This window comes from Dermacentor andersoni, chromosome 1, assembly GCF_023375885.2.
Source record: "Dermacentor andersoni chromosome 1, qqDerAnde1_hic_scaffold, whole genome shotgun sequence".
Lineage (NCBI taxonomy): Eukaryota > Metazoa > Arthropoda > Arachnida > Ixodida > Ixodidae > Dermacentor > Dermacentor andersoni.
Genome location: NC_092814.1, coordinates 142,596,076 through 142,609,401, shown reverse-complemented (window position 1 = coordinate 142,609,401; position 13,326 = coordinate 142,596,076). Strand labels below are relative to the sequence as shown.

Sequence of the window (13,326 nt, the reverse complement as noted above, 5' to 3'; positions counted from 1 at the left end):
ACCAGCCCGTCTGGCCTGTCTAAATGACTGGCTAAGAGAGAACAAACAAAATGTTGCATTTCACAGAGATGGGCACCTGTCAATATAATGCAATGACTAGTTGCTCACCGCTGTTTTCAAACTGCCACATAATCAGCCACTGTAAAGATAAATGCACGCATGAAATTACAGAAGTGAAAGCCATAATCAGCAAAGGGGCCAAGTGTTTCAGCACACCATCTAATCGCTTGATGGAAAAGAAATTTGCTTTTTAACTTGTGAGTGAGACAGGACGCACCAGGTGGCTGTACGATGACGTATACAGGGTGTCCGATCTAACTTGAGCCAAAATGGAAAAATATGCGAGTGCCACGTAGCTGGACAGAACCAAGGTAATGTTGCTTGCCGTCGCTTGGGGCAAGTCAATCTATTTGTTGTATTTTGCCTAATTACATAATTAGTTATTAACTTACCAACTATATTAATCAGAGCAAAATTGTCAATCAGGAAATTGTAGGCCATCATGAAAAATTCCCGATCCATCTTTTTGTTGCTCAATACGTGCTACATAAAAGTTCTTCCAAGCATTAAAGAAAGCCTGCAAAACACAAAAAACTGCCCCACGACTAGTCGTGCGGCACTTTTCGCATGCTTTTGCGGGCTTCTTTCAGGCCCTTTGTGGGCCTCTAATGTGACTTTCTCCACACTTTCCTAATAGCGCGAGGAATAGCCTCTTCTCAGTTTTTTTCCTTCCTCCATGGATGTATGCGTTGTTTAAGTCTTGCTTGTGTGTCAAGCAGCTAGCCACGCATTACGAACACATCCCTGAAATAGATGCATTTCGTTCCGCGCATGCGCACTTCTCTCCCACAGCCTTGCAATGTACTTGCAATGTAAGCAGGCTCGTTACGTACGTCCAACTAGAAGTGGCTAAACCTTTATTCTTGTGTTTACTGCCGCACATAACACTCTAAGAAAAGTCTGCCCCCTTTGGGGCTTATCTTGTCACACAACAATAATTGTCATCTGTTTTGTACACCTTTCCTTTCTTTATCACTGTGTGCCCAGTACTTTAAGGTCACAAACAGCATACACATTATCAGGGTTACATAGCATTCTCAACAGGAAAGTAGTGAGTGCAGAGTTTTCAAGAAAGGAAACGCTAGCAAGGCAGATGATTATTTTTGCTGGATAAGATAAGCCCCAAAGGGTGCAAACTTCTTAAAGAGTGAACACCGCGTTGGCTGTGTGCCTTCATAAGTGCGTAGTCACCATCCATGATTGCATCAATAACCACCAGTTTCGTCCACAGCGGTTGCGGCAAACAGTAGTTTCACTCTGACTAGTTTCATTCAGCGTCAGCTGTGTGCCTTCAAAACTTCGTAGTCGTCATCCATTATTACGTTGATAGCAACCACAGTTTCATCCGCAGTTGTTGCAGCAAACGGTAGTTTTGTTTTGACTCGGTGCGTGCATCGGCTGCATGTTCAGAACTGCAATGTCGCTGTCCATGATCGTGTCAATAGCGGCTGCAGTTTTGTCTGCTGCGGTTGCAGCAAACAGTTGTTTTGTTTTGACTCTGTGCAACATTGTCCAGGATGAAGAGCACCGGCTACATCGCTCATTGGCAAAAAAATACTTGGTACGTGTGCACAGTAGTGAAAAGCGCCTCTCAGATGAAAGTATGTGTTGCAAAGGAAGTCGCGAGGCCTTCGCTGCTGCGAGAGCCAATCAGTCATGAGATGACAAGAATTGCAGCTTCCGCACTGCTTTTGTACAGAATAGAAACAGGATTTACTCATTCATTCAGTAAATACTAGCGTGCTAACATAGTAACCATTTGTTTATTGTTTTCTTGATACTCTCTATAATTTGACATTCGGTTAATTTGAGAATTTTTTTCGGTCTCATGAAATCTGGATAACCGAGCTTTTACTGTATATGTGAACATGGAATGTTTCAAAAAACTTCAGTTGTTAGAAGCACTCACATTTGTTTCATTCTGAGCCTTACTCTGTCCCCGTTTTAAAAGTGCACCCCACCAAAGTTTACAAAAAAAATACATTTTTAAATTAGCTAGTGTAACTACATGGTGGCAAGTAGTGCAAAAATTAGGCGGTGGAAAAGAGTGAATGACACATAGAGCATGCAAACAATGTCAAGTAGAAGACATGCAACAATCTGGCCCTGAACTGCCACTCTTGTGGGTGCAAGTTGTTCACTCAAGTTTTCACCATTCGAAAGCATGTACAGTAAAACCTCGTTAAACGGTACCTGCTTAAACGGTAGTTTCGTTTGAAAAGTAGTAAAGTCAAATCCATTACAGTAAACTCAGCGGCCATTGAACATAATGTATTTTGTATCCACATAAACCATACCAGCTTATTGCGTACGTATCGGTTAACACGTAGTGTTTCCACTTTTTGTCGCGCAAGCACGGCTGTGCGTCGTCTCCATTGGGTGACCCGGCAGAACAACAAACCTCAGAAATCAGCATGACGGCCTCCAAGCGCCCTGTGCGTTTGCGCGTTAAGCCACATCAACATAATTTCGGCGCCACGCCATTGAGCGTTGTGGTGTCGTGCAAGCGAGAACTCGCGTCATGCCGAAACTCGGATATAAAAGACGCTGGGTGCTTAGCTTAGAAGAAAAATTAGACATCCTTCGTGCTATCGAATGTGACGCAGAACGTCAGCGCTGGCACACGACATGGGTCTACTGTTGACTACAGTGTGTGGCATTTCGAATGCGAAGAAGTTGCTCGACAGCGCTGCTGCAATTGCAAAGATATGTCAGCTACGAGGTTCAACTTTTCACTATCGTTGCCTCTGTTGTTGCCAAAGTGTCGCCTAGCGACAGTGATAAGGACGACACAGGAAGCGACAGCACGGCGATTCAGGGCCGACAGTGGCAGAAGCTGCGCATTACGTCAGCCTCATAAATGCAATCGTTGCAACGAGAACAGCACCCCTCAATGAAAAGGTGCCCCGCGACTTCTGGAATGCCACTGCGCCTGTGCACGGAGAATATGTAACGCCAACGAGGAATCTACCATGCGAGCGTTTGCCAAGAAGAGGGGGCTGGCCGAAAAGCTGGCTCACCGCTTCAGCAAGTTTGAGGCCGCTGTCGTCACTGCTAGGCCGCGGCGGCATCAAACGAAAATAACACGTTTGTGGCGCAAAGTAAATAAATACTGCATGTTTTCCCCCCTTTCATCACACTCTCTCCGAGTTCCGTTTTTGACAGGTAAGTGGGCGATCGCATGCTATTTCAGTTAAGCAGTACTACCGTTTAGTACATACTTTTTCCGAGCTCCGGCCAACTACGGTTTAACGAGGTTTCACTGTACATCAGCAAGACATGAAATTACCCAGGTCTTCCAGATACACAACTGCAGCTTCTCCTTCATCAACACTTTGTTGATTTAGCTGCTGCACATCTCAATGACTCAACCTGCAGTGCACATGCTACGCCCATATCACTGCTGACTCTTTTAGTGTTCTTAGTGTGCTTTTGTACTGCTCTCCACTTCCCACTTGTGTAACGTGAATGCTTCAAAATAAGCTTCAGATTAAAGTCAACACCTATGTCATCTGCCCTTCTTGTCCATCGTCCTGTTCTTGAACCACTTGTTGTTATAATAAGGTACCAACTCGACCAACCTAACACCATCCTGCAGCATTGCAACGAGTGCATAGTTAAAGAAGTGCACTTTTAGGTTTGGTCCCTTTTCTCCTACTTTCTGACATGCAGCTACTTTCCATGTGAACCATTAGTTTCTCTGAGCCTTTGAAGTAACCAAAGAGCCTGCAACCTATACCGCAGATGCTTATCATAGGACGAAGGGGTGCATGGTTGGAACTTTGATTTTGGTCAGACCTTTCATTTGTGTCTCTCTAAGGCCTAGATAAACAAATTTCATTTGTAGTAAAATAATTTCAATGAAATCATGCATGAAGCGTCTGTCTGCTCACGAAAGAGGCAAAGACTATCCCACAACCCATATTCTATCACATAAAAAGAAAAAAAGAAAAAAGAAAGTATCTAAAAGAAGAGCAAGCAGCAAACAATAAATAAGTACAACGAAACAGTGCTGCATACCAGAAAGTTCTGGGGATGGCCTGGTAACACCTTGGATGCGGCCCTTTGCCAGGCTTGCTGTGTCTAAGCGGTATGTGTCTTGCAGCCGGAGCAAAGCAACGGCTGCTCCTGTGAGGTCCTCCTCATCTGGGAAGCGCAGGTTGCTAGAGCGTGTTATGTTGTCCACCATTGCTGATGTATGCGTAGGAAAAGACAAAATCATCCTAGTATAATCAAAGGCACAGAGGGTTACATTTGCATTTTCTTTTGGTGGTTTATTCATTACTGTTCGAAGTATGCATTTATGCAACATACTCATGCCTAAAGCCACAGAACTTACACTAAACCACCAACGCTTGGTGACTAGATTGAGCTACGTGTAGAAAACTTTTTGCTATGTAGCTCACTAAATTCACTCACAGAATACTCACAGTACAGAAAATAGACTAGAAACAAAAAGAACAAGAAAATTAAAAAACAAAATATTCTAAAATATGCACAGGCCCACTGTATGGTTTCTGTCATCACACTGAGGCACACTCCTTTTCACAGTAACGTAACAAAGTTGTGTACATGAATATTCAGCATTTATACATTTCAAGCAATTAAACCTGATCCCTGATTTGTGCAAGGTTAAAGAAAAGCTGCTGAGTATTTGAGGCACCTATGAACATAATAATAAGCAGAGAGAAAAGGAGCCCCTTCAAAGTTCAGCAATAAAAGTGAATTGGTAGTCGGTGCTACGACACAAAAAGTTTGAGCAAACATGACCATAAATATTAAAGGTAAGTTTTAGCTTGACCCCCCCCTATTCAGACATGTCATGTGCAGAAATGATCTCACTGGGCAACTACTGAACCAGCTTGAATGAAATTTGTTGCATTTAAAAGAAATATCTACTCACTGTCAGAGGAAGTCAGCAGAATTAATTTAGGCCTTTCCAATTCTTAAGAAGACTAAATCAAGGTCTCAAGTAGTATACCCAAGCTGTTGATGCATTTAAAGTACACAAAATAGAAATATTCATGTAGGCTTTGCTTTTGTTGTGGAGGAACTGATAAGACAAACTGCACACCACAGCTCAACATCAGGCTAAGGGTGTTGATGTCAAAAATTAAAATTACAAATTAAATTAAAGTCTGGAGTTTTATGTGCCAAAACCACTATTTGATTATGAGGCACACTGTAGTGAGGGACTCTGGATTGATTTCGACTACCTGGGGTTGTTTAATGTGCACCCAATGCACAGTACACGGGCATTATTGCATTTCACCTCCATCAAAATGCGGCCGCCATGGCTGGGATTCGATCCTGCGCCTTCAGGCTTAGTAGTGCAATGTCTTAGCCACTATGCCACCATAGCGGGACGATGTCAAAAATGCAAGACTTGTCCTCAAGAACCTGACCTCTAAGATGACAACATAGGAGCTGCAGCTTGATGGCATGCAGTATCAGTAAAATGTGAAGCACAGAACTACATGCTGAAAATAATCTGTCATATAATATCTAAGACAAAGCAACATCACTGATAATGTGATAATTGGTGACCTACATATGCCGTCTTCGTGACTGCCCTCCCCTTCTAGAAACCTGTGCACTTGAAGAGAGCTGAATACAAGAAAAGTACCCCAGGTCTGTGCATACCTTTAGTGGTCACATATCAAACAGAGTGGACCTATTCTGTTCTTTTCTCGTGTGCATCATTTCCAGAGTGCTGAACCAATTCAAGTCATATGTTCTGCTGCTTCTGCCTGTTTCTGTCTTTTCAGCACAGTATTCACTGCCCTGCCCACAGTTTCTTCTGTGGGAGTCCTATTTGCTGTGGTAAGTCTTTTCTGTACCCTGTGTGTGCATGCCAGGCTCAGTCTGCTGCTGCTTGCTGTTCTTGGTGCTCCTCTAGACTTTGCATACTTCCTCGGTGGTGCTATCCTGGAAACTATGCAAGTGCATCCTGTGTGGCTGGTTTTATGTCGTGGTTGTGGTTTTATGTGATGTCACATCTTTTTCAGCTGTGCACCTTGTGTTCTTTCCAACAGCACTCCCTTCTTCCAGCGACAGCTGTAATACAGGACAGTTGGAGTAACGAACACAAACAAGATTGGAAGCCCCTTTGATCTTGAGTGTATCTAGCCCCACTGTGCTCTCTCTTATGTACCTACTGCTCGGTGAAGTCAGGGCAAACAGGCTGTGCTGAAGCAAGCTCAGTAGTGCCCTACACAGCTTTGCAGTAAAAATGAAGTATCTGTGATTAGCTTCCTACATTCCACTTTGCTGAAAGTCAGCTGTTCCTCAAGTTCCTTCGGGCACTTTGGACCAAATATTCTGTCATGCAGTATTCCTTTCTTGGTGTATATCTTTTATTTAGTTCACCTAATACATGAAATTGTTGTGTCCGTGATTAAGTTCGGGTTTCGGTCTTCGGATGCGGATGGGTGCAGCCACATAGTGGGAGTGTCCGGAACTACACGCGAACGTTCTCCACTGTGTTGATGGGTGGCGCCACATCCCTGGCAAGCCCTGGTGCGGGACAGTCACATGGACAGTTGGTTCGCACCAAGTGATGTTGTGTGGTCGCCACATCTCCAACAAGGCTACATTCATTATGTGTATCACGTGCGGAATAAAGTAATTCCCAGTACACAACAGAACTCATGAGCCACAAGAAAAGTTTCAGCACTTAAAATAATTACTTGCTTTGCTGATACACTTTCTTGATGATGTATGATCATGACATCCACAAGGTATCTAGCTCTTTCTGATGGGTCATCAGGAGCACTCCAAACACTTAGAAAGCCCTCTCATGATAGCTTGCACAGAATTTGGCACCGCTGTTTTGGCAATTGCTGCACCTCGCTTAGTCGCCTTCTATGCTGCTCCTCATTTGGAGGGCTCATGTAGCAGCAAAGAAGAGGACCAAGCGAGCAGGAGCAAATGTCGAAACCTCACAATGGCCTACTCCCGCATGACCACTTTCTGCGTCGTAACGTCACGACATAGTAATGTTCTGGGAAACAAAACCGATACTGGCTGTAGAAAAGCTAATATATTAAATTATTTAGAATGCTCTGAGGATTGCAAGTATTTTATTCTAGGGTTTAGAGGGCCTCGGACCTTCATCAAATGCAAAAAATGAACAGTAAAAAATGTCATGTCAGTATGCTTCTAACCATCCAGCCACATTTTATTTTAAGCTTGCAAGACATCATTTCTTGCAACTCTCACAATTACCTCAGCTATATTATAATTTCCTTTGCATATCACACAAGCTGCTCTCAGCATTACTGCAAAGCTGTCTTGTAGTTCTTTAGCAACAAATCAGAATGCTTGGTGGTAGTGCAGAAAAATTTTGTGTCATGAATTTTTAGGGACCCTGTTGACTGCATTTAGTTGCAGTAACAGCTGCGCTGCAAAATCAGCTGAACGAATATGTGCAGTCCATTTTTTAGCCCACAAATGCCACTTCTTTTTGAGCTTCTGTGATGGCAACATCCATTGCCTGGTGTTTTCGTAGTGTAAGCATCCACTCCTGGGCTGCTCCATAATTGCCGCCTACCCCCCATCATGTCTACTGTTGAGCCCTTTTCTTCCTTTGATGACAAGGGAATCTCCTCAACTGTGCACAGTGCAGATCTTGTGTCACGTGCCTCACAACAGTGGCACAGGTGGCAGTTGAACAAAAAGATGAATGAATGCACACATTCACATAATTTCATAGCTTGCAACTGCTGCCTGCAATAGTTGCATCAAATTTCTGCTCACCCTTTCCTTCTGTGTTCAACATAAGTCTTGAGACAGTCTTCCAATCGGCAGTGAGCTTCTTTACAAGCAGGAATGCATTGACAGGATTGGAGACGAACTCATCACCATCTCTACTGGCAGCCTTGTGCAGCTGGCTGAATTCATGCCTAAGCCTAAAAAAATAAAAAAAATTCATATGAAGTATCAATGAGATGAAGATAGAACAAGACCAACTAACTTGTATGGCTAATATAGTTTTAAGCTGTAAACATGACCACAAAAGTATACAAGTGTGTTAAATTGGCAGCTATTAGAGTGACAAAATGATAAACCACAAAACATAATAAACCACAATTATAATACTGCCATATTAACCAAGATGTAACTTCTTCCATTTAAAAACCCTTCCAATGGAACATATAGACAGAGAAATGTCAAAGCAAGGACGTGTAGCAAGATGTGTATATTGATTCACAGGAATTTTTACTGAGCTCTGATGCACAGAGATTCATGCAGTTTTAACTTCTCAGGGCAAGTGCTGTAACAAGCAATGCATTCAGTTACCTGCCTACAAGTATTATCTCTGAATCATGTAAGAATAAAGTTGCAAGTGCTGTCAAACACACATCTAAAAAAAAAGTGTAAAAGCCATCCTGTGGTTCATCATAGACAAAAGAAAAAGTTCAGCGAGAGACAATAAAAAAAACTTAGTGCGAAAGCAGACATCAGCCTTCTAGACATTATATAACAAGTGGCACATAATAATTTGCTAGGAGGCCCCATGAAACTTATTTGCTGTTTCCCTTTATTACCCATTTTTCTGCCCGAAGAGAGAGAGAGAGAGAGCAAAGAAAAAAAGCCATTCGACATGAGAGGACACATGAAAAGCGACTTACTTTTTAATTTTTTCTAGTCTATCTTCTTCAGCGTCCAGGTAACGCTGAAGCGTCTGGACGATGGCACCTTCTGTGTGCAGAAGATTCTCGAGGTCAACCAAAGCGGTGAAAACTTCACCCTGAACTTGTGTGCTCAGCATGGTGAAAGAGCACGCAGCAACAAGCATGTGCATGAATAGATGCACAGTGGCCATTTTTGCACACCTAAAGAGATAAAGATATAATGTTTAGTAGAATGAAGGCATTGAGGAAATAAGGTTAGCTAACAATTTCAAAGTAAGTTTAAAAAGATATCATGTATATGCACCACTGAGCTAGTAATAAATTAACATGCCTCTTAATAAAACCTGTGCTCTTATTCCATGTGCCACTTTTGATACTGTAATTATGGGAAAATAAATTTTAAGTATAGCATTTATTAGCTCATTTCAAAGTCATGTAACCACAGCTACACTGCGAGTTTATTATAATAGCAACTTTCCTGACTCGGGCTGAGCAACTAAATCAGTATCAATAAAGTAAATAATTACCTAACAAGGAAACACTAAGACGTAAAGACATTTGAATACATGTTAATGATGTAAAAGAAAGCACAAATGTGCAAGGTTGAACATTTGAGCTGCCACTGAACTGCATGTTTGCATTTCTGGTTACACTTTGCAATGTTATACTTGGCTCAGTGAGAAAAAGGAAAAGTGCAGTTTCGTGCACAGGTTATACTCCTTGCATGGGCACATACAACCAATATGATCAACAAATAAATTCCTAACTTTGCAAGCTGTCATGACAACAGCATTACATCTATAAATTAACTAAAAGCATATATATAACTGCTTATGTCGTTAATGTACGTTCTTCTACCAAAGAAATGCAAAGCTTTGAAAGCGTACTCTACCCATCTCAAAGCAGAAATACCACTCCTCTTTAACCCCTTAACCCCCAATCCCGAGCTGTACTCGTCATTAGAGTTTGAATCAATATTGCCAAAGACAACTCGCGCTCGTTCAGCCTGATGTTGTGCTGCCCCCATCGCCAAAGAGGAGTTATGGTCGGTAATTGGCTTTGGGTTAAATTTTCAGCATTAGAGGGTGGTAGATGTGTGAAAAAACATTTCATCAAAATCAGATCAGAATCAGAATGACACAAACATTCAAGGCTGCATAAAAGTCTAGAAATTTGGTACGTTTTTCGGGGAATTATTTTGGGGGTTAAAGGGCCCCTCAACAGGCACCACCGAAAATTTTGCTTACACAATAGATGTAAAGCATCATCCAGGGAGCGTTCTGCTACAAGATTTTTAATACGGTTTAGTAGTAACGGAGATAGAAGCCAATGAAATGTCACGAAGCCATGGTGCAAGGAGAGCAAGGAGGCAAGCTAGAGCCGCAGATGTTCTCTCCCACTCTTGACCAATGCCCACAAGCAACATTCCTCTCCTGCCTTCTTCAGTGTCCCCAGGATGTTACCTCATGGCCTCTGCTTCTGCCAGTGGGGCTCTACAAGAAGGCTCCACCCGAGATTAACCACATGGAGTTCCTTCGTACAATAAAGTTTATTCTCTCTCTCTCTCCACCATTCTTTTGTCTCCCTTGCTGTGTGGTGCATTTCCAGAGGTAGTTTTGTGTGCTCGATATTTCTGCACTGCATATGCTATATGTGTAATGTTGTCGGTTGAGAGAAGAGTGGCTCCTCTTCAGGAAGAGCACACACGCTTTCAATTAAATTTTTGGCTGTTCTTGCAGCGCAAATCAGTGTTTACAGTAGAGCCTCGTTGATATGTTCCCGTTACGTACGTTTTCCCAGCGCCAACGTTCCCAATCGAGAACACAAAAATGACCCAATAGAGTTACGCTCATTTTTCACTGGTTCATAAGTTCCCGGAAAACACGATTTTTCGGCACCAACGTTAAGTATGTTGCCAAACTGCAATCGTATGATATGTTTTCCGCCCGCTAGATCCTATATAAACAAGGCAATGTGCGAGGCAGGCGCGCGCTCGCTATTGAGAACAGTATGTGGCTGCCCGCCGCGGCAGCTTCACTGCAATACTTGACCGCCCGTCTCACGTGAAAACGGCGACACGCTCTCAGTTTCTCACTTCGGTACCAGCAAATCTTCTCGGGGGTCGTCGTACCAGCTATCGCCGTCAAACCTATTGAGATAAGCATCTTTGCCTATCTATTTTACAGCGCGTGGAGCGTAGTGCCATTGGTAGCGTACTGCAATCTCAAACACACCGGGTTCCCTGCTGCAGGCGGCGCGATGCGAGCATCACGTTTCGCTTCAGCGGCATCCGATGTCGCCCACCAGCTCAATTTCGCTTCGGTTTCTCGTCACCTTTTAAAACACCACGCAATAGGAAAACAACAAAGCACGTCTCGGGCCACCGCAGCAGCACCAGCTCGACGAGCGTCGGCGTCTCGTGCCGCAACGATCCGCGCGACGCTTCGCATTTCGTAGATGTTAACAACAGTTGAGTCTGTCAATTTGTTTCAGTTATATATTTTTTGTTAAATCGGATCGTACGTTTTCCCGGTTATTGCGCTTCCTCCCCGAAACATATGAACGAGGTTCTATACTGTGCAGAACAGATTGTCACCATGTGACTGATGGGATTTTACTCGCAATCTACTCACAACTTCAACTACTGACTGTACCGTATATAGTCGTACAAGGCTGCCTTCATGTAAGGGCCACACCCCAACTTTGGAGGGCAAAATTTTGGAAAAAAATTCAAAACGTCCCGCCAGAAGGCAAAGTCAGTTCCATTACCACTAGATGATGCAAGCTGTTTTTCCATCAAAGGTGCTCAAGCTAGCGCCGCTGCGCCATTATTTCTTTGTGAGGTGCGATGTCTCGGCTACGTTGACAGCACGGTGTAGGAATATTATGAGGTGAGCGAATGGCGCCCGCCCAGCATACTGGTTTGGCGTGCGCTTCAAGCAGTTTCCGAAAGGTGGTGCGCTCATGTGGTGCTATCAACGAACGAGTACAGTGAAAGATGAAAGAACGAATGCGGAGCGGGGATGACAGACGCGAGCCGCGAATGGCAGAGACCAATGAGAGTGGCCCCTTCAGTGACGTGTGCGCGGAAAACTGGTGCATGCCCGACTGCTCATTTCGTACTATCGTCTGCTTGTGCTTGTTTGGTTTAGTCTCATTCAAGCACGTTTCAAATGTCATGCTAAAGAAGAAACGGGTGAACAGGTTCACAAAACAATTCATATTGCAGGAAACCATGCAAAAGCAACACACGTAGACCAGCACAAAGCACAGAAGTACTTGCAACTGCATGCGACAAACGCAAATGATGACGTGATGTCCATGTGGCTTCACCCTTTAGAACGGGCTGGCGGCCCCGAACACATAGAGCTGCCCTTCGGAGGATGGCCAAAACATGCACAAGTTGTTGACACGCTTTCAACAAGGTGAGGCGCTGCCATTCGCACACCTCTCATAATAATCTTACACCGTGGTTGACAGTGCTTCCAGTCAGATTGGTGGCATTTTGCCTCTGGGGAAGGGAGCCCTGTTTGGGTCAGCGCTGGTCAGGGACAAAGGGATGGCATCTGAGGTCGTTTACTGTAGCATGTTCTTTGCGCCTCTCTTACCCTCTGCTACAATTGCGGAAGCAGTGTGAACCTTTAGCGGGCAATCATCAGCCTGATACACGTAATGGCCGCACCCAGCCAAGATTATAGAAAAAAAAAAAGTGCGGCCCTTACACAAGTATATACGGTATTTACTATAGGGTAATCACTAATGATAAGATTTCAATAAAAGTGCATCATCTGTTGCTTGATAAAAGGGAATATTGTCATCCACGTGAAAGCAACACACAGCAACAAAAGAAGCCCATACAGGTTTCTATGAAAGAAAGTTTCACAGTTAAAAAAATTTATCCTGGTCTGGAGATTGAATCGGGACTTGAATTGTCGACTGATTCAGCCTTGCTCTCCAATCTGCTAACTTCCTGGTTAGCTTAGATGATAAAGCAACTGCCCCTGAAGGGCATTGCTCCAAGGTTTTATCCTTCAGATCAGGATCAATTTACCTTCAATTGTAAAGCTTTCTGAGAAACTCACACGTGTTTCCTTTGTAGCTTCTTGCTAATGTCAGCAGGATTAATAATTTTTTTCACTTTCATGAAACTTACTCCACCATCCGAATTTCCACATGACTAATTCAACATCATTTATTACAGTGAAGCTGTATATGGCTAGGGTTCCGTGTATTTTTCGTGTGCGTCAACAAAAACTATTGTCATCAATGGCTCATACCCCCATAAACAAGCATAAAAAGCAATGGCTCATAGCCCTGTAAGGTAGAGGCTACAAGCACTCAGCAAAGTGAAACGAACAGTGCCTACATTATTTCTAATCCCGCATACAACACAGAACAGCACATCGAAAACTGTTATCATGAATGCTCATACCCACGGAAGCAATGGCTCATAACTCCATAAGGTTCAAGTCATTTGTGAACAGCACATGGACTCATGAGCAGGAGGTGTTGCCATATATGCAAGGGGCAAAATGTATGTACATTTGTCCTTTTAACTCACAAGAGGACAATGGCAGCGATTGTGGGGATGGATGTCCATGCCGTACAAATCAAAGACGGAATTATGATA

At 43.4% G+C, this 13,326-nt stretch overlaps 1 protein-coding gene across 7 annotated transcripts in view; it reads right to left on the bottom strand.

The window, feature by feature from the left end:
• Positions 1 to 13,326, bottom strand: part of PH4alphaEFB (prolyl 4-hydroxylase subunit alpha-1) — a 118,178-nt gene that overhangs the window by 97,123 nt on the left and 7,729 nt on the right. For all 7 annotated transcript variants that reach the window (XR_008608770.2, XM_055062107.2, XM_055062106.2 and 4 more), the window contains exons 2-4: positions 8,694 to 8,897; positions 7,819 to 7,970; positions 4,081 to 4,251 (exon numbers count right to left, since the gene is read on the bottom strand). Coding sequence is in view for 6 of the 7 variants with exons in the window: in XM_055062107.2 (XP_054918082.2) it covers positions 4,081 to 4,251; positions 7,819 to 7,970; positions 8,694 to 8,887 (517 nt within the window). In the remaining variant the exon portion in view is untranslated. The remainder of the gene's footprint in view (positions 1 to 4,080; positions 4,252 to 7,818; positions 7,971 to 8,693; positions 8,898 to 13,326) is intronic.